This window comes from Pholis gunnellus, assembly GCF_910591455.1.
Source record: "Pholis gunnellus genome assembly, chromosome: 9".
In the NCBI taxonomy this organism is placed as follows: Eukaryota; Metazoa; Chordata; class Actinopteri; order Perciformes; family Pholidae; genus Pholis; species Pholis gunnellus.
Genome location: NC_136535.1, coordinates 444,980 through 466,600, shown reverse-complemented (window position 1 = coordinate 466,600; position 21,621 = coordinate 444,980). Strand labels below are relative to the sequence as shown.

Sequence of the window (21,621 nt, the reverse complement as noted above, 5' to 3'; positions counted from 1 at the left end):
CAATAACTCTCTCTCCCAGAGGTCCAGCCTGTGTCTCCTGCCTGCACTCATCCCTCCCCCTGAATCCATCATGAAACACTCCCCGAGGTCCACTCTGTCCTCCTGAACACAAACCTCCCACTGTGTCTGTAACTTTATTACTGTCTCTCCTCTCTCTTCCTGTCTGTCTCTATCTGTCTGTCCAGCTGTTTCCATCTCTGTCCTTGTTTCTGCTCCCTCCAGGTCCTTGCCTCATAAAGCTAATGTGTTGTTTGCAGCCGGCGGCTGGTTGGTCTTTAGCTAGGCTGAGGCTCAAAGGAAAACTGCAGGAAGAGTGAATGAGGTCTGGTCAGGACAGACAGACAGGGGAGGATGGGATGATGTGTAGATAGATGGATGCACAGAAGGATGGATGGATTGGTTTGGGAACAGAAGGAGGGATGTGGCCTCCGGGAACACCGAGGTATTGATGAAGGGATTATTGGTATCAGCAGGTGATCAGAATTCCTTTAACAGCTGAGTTCTGTCCCGGCAGATCGATCGCATTTAAACTCCACAGCTGTTGCTCACACATAGTGTGGGTGGTTTAAGGCCGCAATATACTCGGTATTTATTTAAAGTTTCCTCCCACACTGTAGTATTTTGACCCAGTCCCACATCCACCACCCTGCTGCCCCAAATACTCACTGGAGCACCAAATGTGGATTAATCACCACAACTGCACTATTTCCTCCTGTTTGTTACAGTGACCAGCTGTTTTAGGAAAATACTGATGAAACTATGCATTTGTGTTTTTAAAGATTTACATCTTCAGTGTTGAGAGACGGACTAACACATTGTTTGTTTTGGACCAACAATGTGTTTTGATGATCAATTAGGAGTTAAAGTTATGGTAAATGGACTGTAGTTGTATAGCCCTTTTCTAGTCTTTCCGACCACTCACTTTCACACTACTTGTCATCATTCACCCATTCACACACTGATGGCAGGGGCTAAGATACACTTGCCTATCACACACCGTAGGCACAGCTACGGGAGCAATTTTGGGGTTAAATGTCTTGCTCAAGGACACATCGACATGCGACTAGCGGAGCCGGTGATCAAACCACCGATCCTCTGATTGAAGGACGACCCTGACCCTGTTTCCAGTCAATTGGGAATGAACTTAGTGGCAGGAAGGCATTTCACAACATCTTGAGTTTCTCAGTTTAGAAGATGCACCTGAACTCATCATGAAATCCATGTCGGCTGCCACCTACATGCTTTACAATACAAAGTGATGTAGACATACAATTGAAATTAAGAAGCGATAGTGTGATTACATTCTTTATTTATTTTTGGATGTGCGCAAGTAGGGGGGGGTAAATACTGGGGGAATCGCTGGTGCTGCTTTTGAGTTTGAATGTTGAAAGCTTATATATTTTTTTTTAATTTAGAATCTAAATCATGATGCCACTAATTGCTAGTGCCAATGTTGATCGCTAGCATACACATATCCTAGCATGTAAACTGAAATTCACAAATGTCTGTAAGAGCTTGTATCATTGCTGTATTTTGTCACTGTAACAGACCCTTTACAGCACACTGTAATCATGACAATAGTAGCCATTAGCTTTATCAATTAGCGCTAGCGATTAGCATAAGCTAAAAAAAGATAAGAGCCATCATCCAGCTAAATGTTAAAGTAACATAGACTCAGTTCATGGGGTGCTTTTTATGTTCTGTAACTGTAGCATAAAATCAGCGAGGAATTAGCAAGCCAGCTAACTAGTCGGCCCCTAAATGAGTCAAAGTGAACAACTTAATGCTTCTTCCATACGTTCTTGTGACAGCGTAGGAAAGATCAGTGCTGTTGCCAGATAATCAGTCATTGACAGTGTTCCACTAGATTCTGTAAAGTGCTGATGTCTTAAATTCAAGTCTACAGAAAAGAGAGAAAAGGTTTGTGCTGTGCTGTGATTATGATGCTACACTGGCTGCATAAAATGAGCAGGCGATGGATGCGACTGGGCGTGTCTTAGTCCATTTGGCCCTCAGGGACCAGGGCCAAATATTCCCTGATGAGCTTAGGGACCAGGGTAAAAGTTCATGCTCCCTCAGGGATCTCCCTCATTTTCTTCTCCTCTTCTATCTCTCTCAGTCCTCTCCTTCTTTTCATCTTCACCTGTAAACTCTCTTCTCCTCCACCCTGTCCTCCTCTCTCATATTCTTCCTCCAGCATCCTATCCTCCATGGCAGCCTTCCACCTCTGCCATTCTTTGCTTTCTTCTTCAGCCTCCTCTTCCTGTTCCTTCCATCCCTCTCAATCCTCTCTTCCTTTTCATCTTCACCTATTCACTTTCTACTCCTCCATCCGGTCTTCCCCCTTTCTCTACCTCCAGTATCCTCTCCGCCATCCTGTCCTCCCCCTCTGCTATATCTTGCTCTCCTCCTCCTCCTCCTCTGGGAGCAGCAGACGGTGGCCCGAGGGATGGATGATGGAGGGATTGATGAATGACTGGATCTAATGGGACATGTTTGACTACAGACTGTTTGCGTGCCAAGTGGTGGCATTCCGTGTGCAAAGGAGCGTCGGATACCATAGCAACCAGGAAAGATAACACCTCCTAAACACACACACACACACAGCACTTCCCTTGGATTTCATGACATGTATACTGACCCTTGATCCTCACAGGCCAACAATTATCTGCTCTGTGTGCGTTCTTTGCAATGATGTCTGATAAATATACATGCACACCTAAACATATAGCACACAGAGAAATACTGTGTTTTTCATCATGTAGTATTAATTTACATTACAGTTAACTGTCCACAGTATAACACAATACTAGAACTACACAAGTTTACTTTCTAACATCTAGATATTTATTTTTCATTAACAAAAATCAATTTAATAAATACATTTTTTACGAACATTCTAGTGTTCATATGGGCCCCTAGCTATTGTTTCAGACAGATTGCAAGTACTTGCAAATATTGAAGTATTTTGTATGAACTCTTGTGTGTGTGATGCTGAACTGTCTGAGCCCAATTGAGTATCTTTGTTAGTGTTTATCATAAAATAATTAATGTGGAGCTTAAAAACGGCTGGCCGCTGCTGCTCTAACATGAACACACACTCTCTCTCGCTCTCTCGCTCTCTCGCTCACACACACTAAAGAGGCCGGGGCCACGCTGCTGCTTGTCATACACAGAGAAAACAAACGATTTGCGATGGGGGGAGGGTTGTGAAGCAGATGCTGAGCCTGACCACAGCTTTTGTTCGGGGCGGAGGCCCCTCCATCCGTCTCTCCACACCTCCATCTTCACCTCTTCATTTCATCCCTCGTTTCCTCTTTTCTTTCTCCTCATGTTCTCCCTCTTTTTCTCATCTTTCTTCCTCATTTGCTTTCCTTCTGTGCCTTTTCTTCCTTCTTTCTTTCAATCTTCCATTTTCTCCTCCTTGTTATTCCTCATTCTCTCCTTGCATACTTTCATTTAGCACTTACTCCTGTTATAGTTTCTCTCTTTTCAATCTTCCATTTTATTTTCATCTCCCTCCTTTCGTCCCTCCTCCGCTGGTCCCTCCTATCCTTCCTTTTCTTTCTCCTCCCTTTTTTACCTCCTTCCCATTCTCATTTTTGCCTCCTCCTTAACCTGTATCCTTCCTCTCCTTGTCTTCTGTCATCCATCCTTTTATCCTGCGTTCTTTATTATTTTTCTACTTTGTTTTACCACCTCTCCCTTCTATGCTGCGTTCATAACAGCCTCTTTCTATTAATCCTTCAAACTCTTTCTTCTCTTCTCTTATTATTTTGCTCAACTCCTCCCTCCTTCATTCTTTCTCCCTCCCTCCTTAAATTTGTTTGTATCCACTCTCTTTTTTTCTATTTGTCCACCCTGCAACACATGTGACGGAGAGTACAACTTGAAATAGATTTATGCACTTTCAAAATATGTGGCACTAACCAACAACTTTAAAGGTTTCATTATATTTTAGGAATCTTTTAAATTTGTGTAGCCTCTTCTTCACCATCTGTTTCTACTTCACTTAGCAATTGTATTTTTGTTTCCCCAAAAAATGTAAGTTGCTTATTCAAACTCCTTTTAGGTCCCTGGGCTTCCTCCCTCCCAAAGCATTTCCTTTGTATGATTGTTGACTGGCAGTTTAAAAATGGCAGCCTTTGATTCTGGATGACCGAATGTTTACCACCGATGTTACAGATCACAGGAATATGTTTCTTCTGTCAGACTCCACCTGTAAGCTGTAAAGATTATTTGGATCTGACAACTATGTCACCAAACAATTGTCAAACTTAGAAAAAGCAAAAGAAATCCAACACCATTTAGTCGTATAGTTTTTCTGGATGTTGTTAGGCATCTATCAGAGCTTTTTAGCTCCATTTAAGTCGTAGTTTGTGGTTTCATGGCACAGTTTCTGTCTGATTCAGTCTCCAGCAGCTGCTACCTGCTCAGCAGCAAATAGCAGACACAGGTAAGAGACTTGCTGATGAATAACAAGTCTGTATTACATCCATAGTAGCTAAACCTGAATGATAACCTCAGGCAGGACACATTTAGCTGGCCTGAGCATCACCCGGAGAGATCAGCCTGGGGCCAGGAGGGAAATTGTTTTGGCCGAGATCAGCCCACCCAGGCCGGGTTTGGAGGGAAACACAAACCGCTGATCGGACAGCTCGACAGAGCGAGGCCTCTCGCACAAAGAGCCGACGTTGACTATGAAAGGAAAACCGTTAGAGAGGGAGAGAAGATGAAAGGAGAGAAATGGGAGAGGAGAAGAAAAAGGAGGCGATGGCCTCTCCTCAAATCTCCCAGAATATGATCTGGATGAAACTCAGGAATCACTCATTTTACATCCAAACACTGCAGTTTGTGAAGTGGAGATTTCAAGTTTGAAGCTAAAAATAGAGGTTGTTTAAAGCATTTCAAAAGTTTTACTTGAGTTTTAATCCTGTGAGAGTCCACAGGTCACTGAGTAACTCGACAGCCAGAGCAGCCCTCTCTGACACGTTGACATCACCATAATGGACTCTGACTTCATTGTAATCAAACAGGTTTTCATGAGTAATGTGATGAAAGAAATCATTCACATTTCAACCATAAAAGAGAATGAAATCGTGTTTCTCTCAGGCCCAAAGACATCAAGAGCAAAGCTCGGACATCAAGGTAACCAACTGTCCAAAACAGAAAATAAGAATATATACAAAATCCTCATAGTTCTACGTACAATGTCTGACATCACCTACAATGGCACGTATTCTTTAAGCCATCAAAAGTTAAGATGAGAACACAAGGACTTTTAACTTTTGACACACATAAGAAAAAGTGGATTATTAACAATACATCAACTTAATCAAATATACAGATAAGCAGCTCTACCTCAAGTGCTGCATTTAAAGACCATAAGAGATTTTTTTTTTTTTCATTGATTTATTTGATTGGTCATAGTGCAGTGTAATTTGTCAGTCAGAAGATATGTAGTTGTTGCTGTTCTGATGTCGCTGTTCGTCGTGTGCAGCTAGGAAACAGTCATGACTCTGTGGAGCGATGGCTAGGCCCCCTTCATAGTGAGGGAGTAGCAGTGTGACTGGCAGTAGCAGACCGTAGACTGTTTAACCTGGTCCTGGATGTAGAATGAGCCACTCGCAGCACAACAGGCCAGATGTAGTGTTTGAATCGGTCATTATAAGCTGTAGACTGGCTCTGTTTTAGTGTCAGCTTTGAAATGATTACCGTTGTTAGAAATAGCTTAATTACTGCTTTTATTATGTTGTCAAGCAAAGTACCTTATCAACAGCATATGAAAGTTTCTCATTTTCATACTGAGAAAATGTATATCATGTTTCTATGCGCCATTTAGAATTCCACACTGTTTTGGGACATTTATAATATGGGACATTTATAATATACGGCCAATCATTCATTTTTTTACTTTATTTCTTTTATCACACTTTCACATTTAGTTAAACACAACACTGCTTTCACTACCATGTTGTGTGACATTCCTGCTGATGTACAAATATTTCCTTCAAAATAAGACGATCGATATTCACAGTACATCTTCTAGAAGCAAAGTTAAATTGTACCAAAACATTTTACATTACATTCCTGCTAATTAACAAATGTTTGTATTAATAAGACTTAAGATGAGCTCCTCCTTCACCTGAATTCAGTGCATTTTAGTTTTCTAGAATATACAGTACATTAGCTTCTTTGGCTCACGGGTAAACCAGCCTTGCCAGTGTCAGCAAATGTTCTGCTCGCTTTATTCTCTGCTTTCTCTCATCTCTGTAAGCTCACAAAAGTACAGCATCAGAATGAGATCAACTTCTGTGTGGCTGTGTTTTTGCCTTTTATTTGATCAGCGCATATTTGAAGTATATCTTCCTCAGAGAGCTGTATGGTAATTGTAAATGTATCTTCATTTCTACGTTTCCAACAGAGCACGAGTTTGCTGTCAAAATGAATCCCCTATAACTTTGAGTTTCTCTACATCCATCTTCTCTGACCTTTGCTCCACCCTTCATCTTCATTTACCTTCCCCATCTGCTAACACACACACACACATACACACACAGCCACACGTGTGAACGCGTCAGCGCGTCATCACAGCGGCAGATGGCTTCCGCTTCCTGCTTCAGTACGCTGCTATGCACTCTGGGGTATTGAGTCTCCTGGGACCAGAGTGTGCTAGCTTCAGCATGTGTGTTTAGAGTGAGATGGAAGGCCAGAGTGAAGCGTGCGTGTGCGTGTGTCTCGCTATTGTAGTCCTATTTTACAGTAATGAGCCCCCTGGGAAACCAAGTCTTCATCATTATTAGCCATTAGCACGTTGACAGCCGGAGGTGTTATTAACAGGACTCGGCTAGCTGGCTTATCAGCCTCATCAGCACATCTGGTCTCGGCCTCATTGATGGGTTTGGAGGCTGCAGGTCTGCTCACCACACTCGATAAATACATGTGATCAGCTGAGCCTCTACAAACAAAACAGAATCTATACTGTAATACATAATTCATGTGGATTAACACATTCATAAATAAAGTTATTTTTCTCCTCTTATTACAGGCCTCAGATATGTTAAGAAAGCAAATAATTTAATGTAACACTTTTTATCTCTTTGAAACAAAAGAACCAGTTTGTGTCTTTTTGGGAGATTATTTAGCACATTAGTTATTACATTCATAATGAGAATGTGAAGGAATCGGTTCAATAGAAGTATCTACAGCTGGGTCTCTGTACCTTTTTTAAAGAGCTCAGTGTGTTGATGTTTCAGGATATCTTTGGAGAATGAAATCTGATTGTGCTAGACTTGAAATGGAAAGTATTGAAGATGATTCACCACTTGTCCAACACGCTTTAAACAGCGTCTTGTGCTCTGCTGTTTTCAGTCCACAGGAATTTAAATATTCATCCATTACGAAAGATTCATTGGAAGGTTTTAATATCCGAGGAAGTGAGGAAATACTGCGTTATGTCAATGTCAAAATGCAACAACAGTGAGCAGTCGGCATGAAGTATCAGCGGTCAGTCACATGGACATTATTCAGTGTTGTTCCCTCAGCGTGGCTTGGTAGCTTGTTGGGTCCAGACAGACTCATTGAGCTGCTCAGATCTTATCAGCTGTTAGTGACGATGTCTCCTGAGGGAGTTGTAGTTTTTAAGACCCATTAAGACTACAGCTGTGCTCTTTCTCACGTTTGTAGTAAACAACTTGAGTGTGGTTGATGAGCTCATCTCTGTTTATTTTTTTATACATTTCTCCTTAATGAAAGTTGAAAATGCAGGGCGATAGATTTCCACTTCCTGCACTCTCTTGTTTCTATGTGAATGAGTGAATGAAATTGAATTATTCGCTGTATAGAGAGCTGTCTAGACACGTGATGACCAGTGTTCTCCCTCTATGGGGTTCCCATTCTTTCTCTCAGATCCTCCCGTCGTCCAACAGTTGAAAAGAACTTTCAAATACTTCCAGGACTACAGACAGGTGAGTCTGACATCCTGACCGCCGAGTAAGCTGCGGAACAGTGAATTAAATTTAAATGTGTAAAAATATGTTTTAGAACTGTAATGACAATGTAATGGTACATTTCAGGGTCTGAAAAGTGAAACCATTGCAGAAGTGCCTTAAAGCTGCATTCTCTCTACTGTCAGGGGGCGACTCCTCTGGTTGTATAGAAGAAAATGACTACTTCTCTCATGATTTATTACCTCAGTAAACATTGTATCACAATCGTTTTATTGCCAAGTACGTTTGCACATACAAGGTGTGTGTGTGTGTGTGTGTGTGTGTGTGTGTGTGTGTGTGTGTGTGTGTGTGTGTGTGTGTGTGTGTGTGTGTGTGTGTGTGTGTGTGTGTGTGTGTGTGTGTGTGTGTGTGTGTGTGTGTGTGTGTGTGTCTCCGTCCCCGTCCTCGTCCTCAGAGCTTTGTATGGTCCAAAACCAGAAAGGCGCTATGTAGATGAGTCCATTTGACTTTCACTACTGTAGCTCAAACACCACATGTGTTGGTGAGTGAAGAAGATTAACAACTGAAAGTCCACAATCCTCCGTGGAGGAACAACCGTACCTACTTAATCAGACACGCATCATATTGTAATTCATCCCATCATGCAGCTCAGAGTGATCGCAGTGACTGACAGCACGGAGCTTAACAGCTACCGGAGGTTGCGTTGACCTGCGTGGTGCGTTCAAGCTCTCCTCAGTGAAAATGGGTTTAGGCAAAGTTAAATTATAACGCTCATGATTGTGATGTTTTCACAGCAATATAAAATAGATTGGAGAGTGAACTATGACTTGTGACTTCCTAACACGAGCTCTAAGCATTATGTACATGTGTACATAATTAAAGCTACAGACCTATGGGATGTCCACGTGTGATATACAGTCAGTGGGATTGAACTGTAAAGGCTTTTAAATGTGCCCACAATACAATAATAAATACACATTTTCCTCACCAGAATTTAATTCATGGTGGAAATACTGTTTTATTAGTTTGCACATTATTCATTGTATTGTAAAATATATGCTATGTTATATACAAACACACCGTTTTATATACTCATGAATAAACAAATGTAGAAAGCTAACATTTATACAAGATAAACAGGATCACATTTATTATATATAAGGAAAGGCAGGAATCTTTTACACCATCAGGTTTTCACCAGAGTAATAGTGCTAGGTTTCTGTAGAAGCTGACACTAACAACAGACACTCCCACTGAATGAGAAAATGTAATTCCATCAGTGTGAAGGGGATTCATATTGTGGTTTTGGGTTTTCCTGCAGAGACGTTTTGTTGTTAAACAGCTTCTTTTTCAGAGCGATAATATGAGCTGATTGATAAACAGAAATAATCTAGCGCCTCTCAGATGGATTTCCTCAGACTACCCGACTTCCTCATCGTACTCAACAATTGTTGAAATGTTTGCCACAAAGTCTGAGAGGACTACTCTATGTTTGAATGGTTTTCATGCTTTCACATTGTAGAAAGTCCTCTTTTATTTTGCTTTAGTCACAGAGTCAAAAGAACGCTGTGCAATGGTTCAAACACCAAATAACCATCTGAATAATTCATTTGGAGTCTGAATTATTCCGTTTTTATCTCTGTTGAAATAGTTAGTATTGAAGGAAAGAAGAAGAACATCAATACCAAACAGCTGATTAAAAAATTCTGAGCGGTACTTTACGTTCAGGGTTAATGTTGATTTATGAAGTCACAGTGTAACATGCTGTCTCTGTGTGTGTTGATGATGTCACGGTCAGATGATCATCGAGCCGACGAGCCCGAAGCTGCTGCCCGACCCCCTGAAGGAGCCGTACTACCAGCCTCCCTACACGCTGGTGCTGGAGCTCACCGACGTCCTGCTGCACCCGGAGTGGTCGGTACGTCACTTTACTTCACTTTACTTCATGGATGTGCAGAACTGTTGGACACAAGATGTCGTAAAACGTGTTTGTGACCTGTAGGCTTCGAGTTTCCACATCTCACCTTTGGTTGAAGCACGCTGAGGCCTGAATGCTCTCTCCTACCTTGCTCTGCCGCAGTAGGTTAATGGTTTTATGGGACAGGTCAAGGATACGAAGTGTATGTCGGGAGGTGTGTCCCACCACCTGTCGACTTGTCTTGTTGTCTGCTGAGACACACACACACACACACACACACACACACACACACACACTGTCCACCTACCTGACAGGTGTGCAGCAGCCGTAACTCGACACCTGCCGCCTGTTAAAACAGACAAACACTCAAGTAGCTTCACCTGCCCAACCTCTTGAACTTTCCTCCCTGTTGCAGTAACACACACATTTCTCCATTATTACTATTATTATTATTATGATCTATTTCTCCACACAAACACACTCTGTTTCCAGCTCTCTTCCCTCTTCCTTACAGCCCTGCCTGCAAACACACTTCATGTCCTCTTTCCGGTCTGGTCTCATCCAGCATTCGTAGCTAAACCTAAAAATATCGTAGATATCCCACGAAATCATCCCGTATGTTATCCACGTAATCATGAACAAAGATGTATAAAGACCGGGAGGGGAGGTCAGGAAGACCGCTGTAAGTTCTCCGTGTGAAACGAGAAGTCAACGTTGATTTATTTGTCATGTGACTTGCTTAAGTAGTCGCAACACTCCCGTGGTTATTTTAACCCTAAAGGTGCGTTCACACCAAACGCGATGAACGCGGCGCGAATCGCGTTCATCGCGTCCATCGCGCCGCCGGCATCGCCGGGGACTATTTGTGTTCATTCGCGTGCATCGCGTCCATCGCGCTGGACGCGCCGAAAAGGGGGCGTGGCTTATCGGCCTGAAAGCTGTTCAACTGTCCGCCATCAACCGTAGAAAAATAGCCTCTATTTCTGCTCAGTACGTGTTGTGGAAGTCCCAGATATCACGGGGAACTAAACGCCGTCATGTCTGGTTCATAACATAGTCCGGAGGAGCTCTGTGGATTTCATCGAGCTCGCTGTGTCTAGCGAGCCACACGTCGGCTGTTTACTACAGCTGTATGAACACACAATAAACTGACATGGCTGTGATTTAACGGCAATAAACCGACAAAAAGGGACTCCGAAATAACTACGTAATGATGCTGATTTGTACTTGTTTTATCAATGAAGCTCGGATCGATCGGTGCTAGGCTATGCTAACATTATAGCAGCTCCATCAACACTCACGATAACGTCATATAGACGTAAATACGGCAGCGTCTATTCATTGTTTGTACCATATGGTTTACACACACACATGTCTACACATAGTTTGGTCTGGTCTCTACTGATATGAGGTATCGTAGAGCTCTGGGTGAACACAGCACAGCATTTATTTTCTGATTTAGCAACGGCAGGACTTCACTGATGACGGAGAGAGCAACTCAACGCTGATTGGCTATCGCGCTGGAGCGTCACGCGATTTTTTCGCAGAAGTTCAAATATTTCAACTTCTGCGTTTCGGCGTTTTGACGCGTCAATCGCGCCGCGCCGAACGCGCCGCGCCATCGCGTCTGTACATAGACTTTGTATGTAGTCACGCCGCGTTCATCGCGTTCATCGCGTTTGGTGTGACCACGGCTTAACGGCGATCTTTTCCTAACTAAGTAGTTTCCTGTGAGGACAGAAGTTTATTTTGAAACAGTACGCATGTAACAAGCTGAAATTGACACGTGTTGCAGGCTTTTGGTAGGAAAATATCATACGAGCTTTCCACTCACTCACTCACTCACTCACACGGAAGGACGGACGGACGCACGTCCGGCAGCCCTCAGGTTGTTGATGTGTGTGTTTAACTGGAGCTGCGTCGGGAGTGGAAGAGGTTAGGACCTCTGAGCGTCTGAGCAGAACTAAAGAACTGTCCTGCTGCAGATGGACAATTGTTGATTCCAGAGACACCTTAAATACGAAGTTAACCCTGTGACTGTTGCCATGGTAAACTTTCAGAATTATAAAATCTGTTCTGAGAGTTTGTTTTGGCACATCATGAACCTTTAAGAACTTCAATCTGTTCCAACCCAGTCTGAATGGCTGCAATCACTGATTCATTAGTTATTATTCACAGCCAATCAGAGCTCTGTCTCTCTGCCTCCTCCGCCAATTCCACATGCCGATCACTCTAGTGTAAAACCACAGCCATGGACTGGCTAAACCTGATTGGTGGATCACTTCCATCTGCTGTGTCTGAGAGCTTTTCCAGCAACGTTTCTATTGTTTTATTTGACACATTTATTTTTTGTAACATCATTGCTGTAGTGATCTGTCACGACTATAATTTGCTGTTACAATATAGCTCATAAATAATAGCTTTCTTCATGCTTAGCTCTCATTATTTGTGTTGCATCCACCATCAGCATGTTTTATTCTATTATGATGATGATCACAATATTGAGGTTTAGTTTGTGTGTGATTTAATACTCAAGGCCACAGTTAGTCTCAGGTTAAGAAGGAAGAATGGATGGTTCCTGCGTGTTTCCTCTGAGTCCTTGATTGTTTCGTTGTTTCAGTTGTCGACAGGTTGGCGGTTTAAGAAACGTCCGGGCATTGACTACCTGTTCCAGCAGCTCGCACCGCTCTACGAGATCGTCATCTTCACTGCAGAGACTGGCATGGTGGGACACACACACACACACACACACACACACACACACACACACACACACACACACACACACACACACCTACACACACACACACACACACCTACACACACACACACACACACACACACACACACACACACACACACACACACACACACACACACACACCTACACACACACACACACACACACACACACACACACACACAGAGGTTTCATTGACCTGCCGATGTGAGCGGACAGGTCAGACCTGTTGTCTGCTGTGTGTATGACCAGCTCATTCACTGTTTACTGTCATCAGGAGCAGAAAGCTGCCCGAGGAACCACCGTTTTATTACACATGAGCAGTTTGATGATCTAATTACATGTTTTCATTTAGAAATGTTTGTAGAGTGACTAAAGGTAAAGCTCACTTATTGTCACTGGTTTAACCAAAGAAGTAAATATGTCACATACAGGTTTTTTATGTGGCATTATGGGTAATGAGTAGCAGTGTCACTTACACAATCCTGCTGCCTGGTTCTGCTCTGTTCTTTTAGATGTCGTTAGGCAGCTCTCTGCTCTGTTTGTGTGTGAAGTGCGTCCACTAGCTTACAGTCATCTGAAGGAGACACACAGACACACAGACACACAGACACACAGACACACAGACAGACAGACAGACACACAGACAGACACACAGACAGACACACGGACAGACACACGGACAGACAGACAGACAGACACACAGACAGACACACGGACAGACACACGGACACACAGACAGACACACGGACACACAGACAGACACACAGACACACAGACACACACACAGACAGACACACAGACACACAGACACACACACAGACAGACACACAGACACACAGACAGACAGACACACAGACACACAGACAGACAGACACACACACACAGACAGACACACAGACACACAGACACACACACAGACAGACACACAGACACACAGACACACAGACAGACAGACACACAGACACACGGACAGACAGACAGACAGACACACACACAGACAGACACACAGACAGACACACGGACAGACACACGGACAGACACACAGACAGACACACAGACACACAGACAGACACACGGACACACAGACAGACACACAGACAGACACACAGACACACAGACACACACACAGACAGACACACAGACACACAGACACACACACAGACAGACACACAGACACACAGACACACACACAGACAGACACACAGACAGACAGACACACAGACACACAGACACACACACAGACAGACACACAGACACACACACAGACAGACACACAGACACACAGACACACAGACAGACACACAGACACACAGACACACACACAGACAGACACACAGACACACAGACAGACAGACACACAGACACACAGACACACACACAGACAGACACACAGACACACACACAGACAGACACACAGACACACAGACACACAGACAGACACACAGACACACAGACAGACAGACACACAGACACAGACAGACACACAGACACACAGACAGACAGACACACAGACACACAGACAGACAGACACACAGACACACAGACACACAGACAGACACACAGACACACAGACAGACAGACACACAGACACACAGACAGACACACAGACACACAGACAGACACACAGACACACAGACAGACACACAGACACACAGACAGACACACAGACACACAGACAGACACACAGACAGACACACAGACAGACACACGGACACACAGACAGACACACAGACACACAGACACACACACAGACACACAGACAGACAGACAGACACACAGACACACACACAGACAGACACACAGACACACAGACACACACACAGACAGACACACAGACACACACACAGACAGACACACAGACACACAGACAGACAGACACACAGACACACACACAGACAGACACACAGACACACAGACACACACACAGACAGACACACAGACACACAGACAGACACACAGACACACAGACACACACACAGACAGACAGACACACACACACACAGACAGACACACAGACAGACACACGGACACACAGACAGACACACAGACACACAGACACACACACAGACAGACAGACACACACACAGACAGACACACAGACACACAGACAGACAGACACACAGACACACAGACACACAGACAGACACACAGACACACAGACAGACACACAGACAGACACACTGACACACAGACAGACAGACACACAGACAGACACACAGACAGACACACAGACACACAGACAGACAGACACACAGACAGACACACAGACACACAGACAGACACACAGACAGACACACTGACACACAGACAGACAGACACACAGACAGACACACAGACAGACACACAGACACACAGACAGACAGACACACAGACAGACAGACACACAGACACACAGACAGACAGACACACAGACAGACACACAGACAGACACACAGACAGACAGACACAGTTATTTTTAAGTCTGTAGTCATTGTTAGGGCTGCAGACAATCTTCAATATCGATTTGACTCAAAACTAAACTTGTCTAATGAGTCAGTCAATGATTACAGATCAGCTGGTTCAATTTAATGAATAACAGTGTGTGTGTGTGTGTCTCTCCCCGTCCCCCAGACGGCGTATCCTCTGATCGACAGCATTGATCCTCAGGGTTTCGTTATGTATCGCCTCTTCAGAGATGCAACACACTACATGGAGGGACATCATGTGAAGGTAAGCTGGGTGGGTGTATGTGTATATATATTTATATACATCGGTCAACTCTGTCAGCATTGGCTTGCTAGGCTTGCGACTCATTTAAAACAGTAAATGGCGTGTTGACCCATGAAACCATGATTTTTATAAATTTGGTAATAAATGTCAATATTAACATCAGCATTGATGGGTTTCATCACAGAACAGTCATAGCATTTAGTTTACTGCTTAAGTGTGTGCATCACGTCTTTAATGATGATATATAGGACCTATTGCATTAAAACCTGATGGTAATAAACACTTTGAGATACTAAACATGACCTCAACTCCCCTTTCTAGCCAACCCTGAGCAGTTTATCACTAAAACTTTTTTACCACTCGATTGAGTCGAGGTTCCTGTTTTCAAAGTGTTCTTTTTTGATGTAGTAATGAATAGAACATGATAGAACACCTGTAAACACCAACATGCTGCATTAAATGCCTTCTGCTGCCACATTGATTCTTCTCCTCCTCCTCCTCCTCCTCACCACAATAGACCTCCCTCCTCCCCTCTGTCTCCCTCTCAGGTCTCATTCACCTTTCTGCCTCCTCCCGTCTTTCCCCTCTTCCTCTTATCTCACCTCCCTTTCACCCTCTTTCACCCCTGCCCTCCTTCCTTTCCTTCCATCCTCTCATCTCCTTTGCTCCATTTCTTTTACTCCCTCCTTCATGTCCCCCCTCCCTCTCCTCCTGTCTTCCTCCCCCCTACTCCAACTGTCATCTCTGGGTTTTTATTGACGAACAGTCTGGAGGCTGCAAGAAGCTACTTAACCTACTTCCCAGGAAGAGGACACACTTATCATCTCATCTCCATAACGCCAAGACAAGCTGAATGCAACAGATGCTAAGAGAGAGTTAATAATGCTCCATATGCTGAGGGAGAGTTAGAGATGCTACATATGTCAACACACAGTTAGTCAATGTTTATGGATGTACATTTTCTGCCATCTACAATTATGAACCAGATACTGTCAAATGCGCATCAGTGCTCAGAAAAACTGCAACACCTAAAGCATGCATTACATTACATTACATTACAGTCATTTAGCAGACGCTTTTATCCAAAGCGACTTACAATAAGTGTATTCAACATCGGTATTCAAGAGAACTACTAGTCACCAGAAGTCATGAGTGCATCTCCTTGTTTAAACAAGTATCTAAGAGAATAAACCAGAGCATTCGTACAGTGCAGAAACAAACTAATACAATAAGTGCAACAAACTAATATGAATACAATAAGTGCTAAGAGGAAGGCTCAGGGTAGCACTTCTTGAAGAGGTGAGTTTTCAGCCTGTGCCGAAAGAGGGGCAGCGACATTATGCACACATAAAAACACAACCTGTGGACACACACATTGTGTCTTTTGTCTCCTGCAAGACTTCGACCCTCCAATAGGTGATTTAGAGTTGCTCCATCTAAACACAACAGGCGGAAGAATTCTTTTATAGATCAGTCTATCCTGTTGCTAAACCAAAATCACTGCACCGCTAACTGAGATCTGAAGCCAGGCGATATAAATATCATGACTGTTTGAATGTGTTTTGTACGTCTACAAAATGGTCCCATACGTGTAGCTGTTTCTTCAACCTCTTTGTAAGTTTCTGGATCGGAACTGCCCAAGGATGCTAAATGTATTTCAGTATAAACTGACAATAAAGTTATGGTACAAATCCTCTGGATTGAACCGCCAGCCTCACTCTAAATATTAGACTACAGACACTCACATTTATTCTTAGAACCGCTCCACTAGTGGAGTAACGACTGTAGAGACCATTCAGTGTCGTTAGGAAACATGGTGGGGCTGTAATTGTTGCTGAGCATTGCATCTTTTGTCACATGTAGCACTCTGGATGTACAAACACAAGTCATTTAAAGAGTCCTCCACTGATGGGTCATGTGGGGCTCACAGCAGACAATTAGAAAACAAAAAGGACCAAAATCGATGCAGAAGAGAACCAGAGATGTCATCAGCTTTTATGCCACACATTCTTCTTCCTGGTGTTTAGATTGCCCACAATGCAACTCTAGTGGTGCAGAGATTGGAGAGCATTATGCTAGCAGCAGCTAATGTAAGCTAGAGCGTCTGTCCTACAGCAGAGGTGAGCAGCTGACTGAGCTCTCACTTCTTTCTGTGATGTTTTACTCATCTCTAACCGACGCTGACTCAAGTGACATCACTTGAGGACATTTATTAGACTTCATGCAGCTCCTTTCATACTACTTTTATAACATGTGCAGCCTGTGGAGTTGTTTTACTCTCTGCTGTCTGGTAGTGTTTCAGAAATAAGCGTGAACAGCTCCATAATTCCTCCTGAGCCTCAGTGTGGTGACCCTCCTCACCCTCTGATAAACCTGACCAACATGCAGCTATTGTTTGCTGCCCTGCATCTGAGCGTCAGACGTCTTATTGTTTGTTGGCTGTTGCCGGGACAGGAAACGCAACACAACAGTTGGATTAACTGTCTTACTTCAAACTTATCTTACTACGGCCTGCTGTCACTGTCAGGAGGTTTAATGTGTCATCCTCATGTTTACTTTATAAATCTAAACCTGTAGACTTCAGGAGACGATGACATAATAAATTGCCATGTTTTATATTTATTCATGTCATTATTTATTAAAGGCTCAACCCACAAAACACATGCAAATGCAGCCTTTTTAGCTAAAAATGACACCATGGATAATCATTTCTTTTAATAAAACAAATGCATGTAAAAACACATATGAACATGATTACAACGTGAAATAATATGATATTCCTAATCTCTCTGAGAAAAGTCAGCAGTAAATGATGCGACTTTATTTCTTTTGTGACATTATAAGAATAGCTTTGCTTAAGCAACACACCTGAAAGTTAACGTTGAGTCAACATAAGCTTCTCAGCAGGTGTTTCTGCTGTAGCGTGCTGGAGTATTCATTCAGTTCATACCACAATAGCTGCTCTTCTGGAGAGTTTCAAGCTTCCTCGTTACTGGAAGTGATGGCAGTGTTGTAACAGTTGACAGTCAACATACCTACACACACACACACAGGGGCATGCAGGCTCGCATCCACACGATCTAACTGGAGTCTGTTCGCTCCTTAATGGTGCTTTCTCACTCAAACCTGTTCAGGTTGGTTCGTTTCCATCAAACTGCACTGATTCAATTTCTCAAAAGCCTTTTCACATTGAATGTGTCCTGAATAAACAAATACAAAATAATAATTTGTTGGCAAAACTGTTGCATCGAAAATATTTCCACCTTTTGTTGCTTCAATAAAGTTTGAAGTGCTCACAACTAAAGGGAAGTTTTTATGGACTTTATTAAAGAGTACTGTTGAAAGACGAGCAAGTCACATTGATAGCTGAATCTTATCCAGATTATAAAGATTATAAAATGAACGCCGCTCTTCAGGCTGAGAGTGAAATGACACCTTGTGAGTGTATCGTAACATTATGTAATGTGTTTTTGATTGACATGCAAATGAATGGCCTTCAACGTTGCTTTAAAAAGGGCCTGAACTCTCTTAAGAATGAAGAGTTGACTCATTCTAATTCTAGTTTAGCACCAAACAGACAAACCTCCACTGATTTACTAAATATGCAAATACAGTATGTTGTGTATTTGTGTTTGACCCACAACCTCTGGAACCTTTTGGCCCGAATAAATATGATGGAAAAAATATTATGATGTATCATGAATACTGAGGAGGTGAACATACTTAAATATTTGTGTATGTGCAGACACACGAGTTAAGCTTTACCCAACACACACACACACAAACACACACACACACACACACACATATATATACACACACACGCACGCACGCACGCACGCACACACACACACACACACACACACACACACACACACACACACACACACACACACACACACACACACACACACACACACACACACACACACACACACACACACACACACACACACACACACACATATATATATATATATATATATATATATATATATATATATATATATATATATATATATATATATACATACACACACACACACACACACACACACACACACACACACACAAATAGTCACCAGCTCGAGCTACCAGAGACTTTGTGGATTTTCATTTGGATCATTAAGGTAATAAAGTTGCGTATTTGATGAGGCCTTAAAAAGGTCAACATGTTGCTGTGGCTCATACTGTATCTGTAGCAGAATGAAGGTGTTTCTCTGAACCTCTGGACCCAGCTCTCTGCGTCTCTTGTCTGTCCAGGACGTGTCCTGTCTGAACCGGGACACCAGTAAGGTGATCGTGGTGGACTGTAAGAGGGAGGCGTTCAGCCTGCAGCCCTTCAACGGCATGGCTCTGAAGAAGTGGGACGGAAACTCTGAGGACCGGACGCTCTACGACCTCGCCAACTTCCTCAAGAGTAAGACACCAAATGTTCAGGCTTCAGTCGTCTCCATCCATTCTTTCTTTTCTCTCCTTTGCTCTCAGTAGTATAACAACATATGTGTTATTATTTTGTGAGTTTTAAAGATGATACCCGACTTCTCATCTCGCCTCAGAAAGAAAGCACATGCATGTATTTTCCAAAAGTTTTAACTATTCTTTTCAGTTAAAGCACAATGAGCCTCATTCATTATTCAGAACTGTAGCAGCAGTGGAAGAGGAAGTACTCCATCTTGTACTTGTACAAGAGTAGAAACAATCTGATACAAGAAGTTAAAAGCTTAACTTAAGTAAACGTAGAAAAGTATTATCATCCGTAACAGTAAAAGTACTCATTATGCGGAATAGTATATGTTATATTAGTGGATTGTAATCCAAATCAGTTCTGCACACATAAGAGTGAAGGAAATGTTTGTGAGTTTTGAGTAATGATAAAGTCAAATTGCTTTGTTAAAAACCGAAAAAGTATATTCTGCTGATTGACCTCCTCCTTAACGGCAGCTATCGCTCTGAGCGGAGTGGACGACGTGCGTTCAGTGCTGGAGAACTACGCTTTGGAGGAAGACCCCATCGAGGCCTTCAAACGCAGACAGGCTCAGCTGGCTCAGGTAGGAGGAACAATCTAGTGCTCCCTGGTTTGATTTGTCTGGATGTTGTTTGATTTCATTCGATCGTCTGTCTGTCCGTCAGGAGGAGGAGCAGCGTCTGGCCGAGCTCTCCCAGCAGAAGAAACAGGGACTCTCTCTCGGCTCCATTGCCTCGCGGTTCTGGCGCTCCAAACAGCAATGAGCCCCGCCCCCCTCTCACACTTCCACCAATTGCAGCCCGGCTCGCCATCTGCATCGAGGGGACGGCCAGAGGATAAAGAGGGAGGGGAGAGAGGAGACCCGCGTGCTGTAGCTGAGCGGTCCCTACAACCAATCATGTCTCAGTGGGCGGGTCTGCGGTGCTGGAACATTGGCCGTCCTCTGCACCAATGACAGAGGCACTTCCTGTTCTTATGGAGGCAGGGCGTCGGCGGCCCCCTCCCTTTGGTCATCTTGATGTGATGCATATCAAGCTGCTGATTGGTTAAAAAAGGAAAAAACAGAGGATCCAGGTCAGGATAAACTCTTGTTGTTGGCGGTTTGGTGGTTGATCTGAGATCAGCGCTGCTATCACCACTCCAGCTCTGGTTAGCCCCGCCGCTCACAGGATCTGACCTGAGATCCTGTACCACACCTTCAGATTGTGTATTTTATTTTATTTTTTATTTCCTCTGTGTGTGTGTGTGTGTGTGTGTGTGTCAGAGTGTGCTGACGGGCTGCTGGAGACAAAGTTAAAATAATGATTATTGTTTATAAGAAATAAAGGACTGGATATGTAGGACTGGTGGTGGTGGCATGGACAGGAAATCATCTCCGCTTGTGGCCACAATGAAGACTGGAATAGCAGCTGAGCTCGAGCTGTAGGAAAAAAAAGAATTCAAGCTAATGTCGCTTTCCTCATCTTTCATTTACAATTGGTTAAAAGATCATTCATCCTTCATTTGAAACCACTTCTCTTATTCGGGGGGGGGGGGGGGGGGACCAGCTGACATTGGGTGAAGGCAGAGTTCACCCTGGACAGGTCTCCAGACTGTCACAGGGCTGACGCACAGAGACAGACAACCATTCCAGCACACACCCTACGGGCAATGTAGAGTCCTCAATTATGTAATCCTCTCTGGATTGTGGGAGGAACCTGGAGAAAACCCACGCTGAGACCCGCGGAGAGAACATGACAGAGAACATGCTAACTCAACACAGGAGAAGTTCACGTCCCCGGCCGGGGATTGGGAACCTGGGCCCGTCTTGCTGTGAGGCGACAGTGCTGTACTT

The 21,621-nt window shown here is 43.5% G+C and overlaps 1 protein-coding gene across 1 annotated transcript in view; it reads left to right on the top strand.

Annotated features, from left to right (window-relative positions):
* Nucleotides 1-21,294, top strand: part of timm50 (translocase of inner mitochondrial membrane 50 homolog) — a gene marked incomplete at its 5' end in the record, with an annotated part of 43,343 nt that extends 22,049 nt beyond the window's left edge. The window contains 7 exons of the mRNA XM_079166511.1: nt 7,909-7,967; nt 9,748-9,867; nt 12,488-12,592; nt 15,221-15,319; nt 19,583-19,739; nt 20,264-20,370; nt 20,453-21,294. Coding sequence (XP_079022637.1) covers nt 7,909-7,967; nt 9,748-9,867; nt 12,488-12,592; nt 15,221-15,319; nt 19,583-19,739; nt 20,264-20,370; nt 20,453-20,551 — 746 coding nt within the window. The 3' untranslated portion in view covers nt 20,552-21,294. The remainder of the gene's footprint in view (nt 1-7,908; nt 7,968-9,747; nt 9,868-12,487; nt 12,593-15,220; nt 15,320-19,582; nt 19,740-20,263; nt 20,371-20,452) is intronic.
* Between the last annotated feature and the right edge of the window lie 327 nt (nt 21,295-21,621).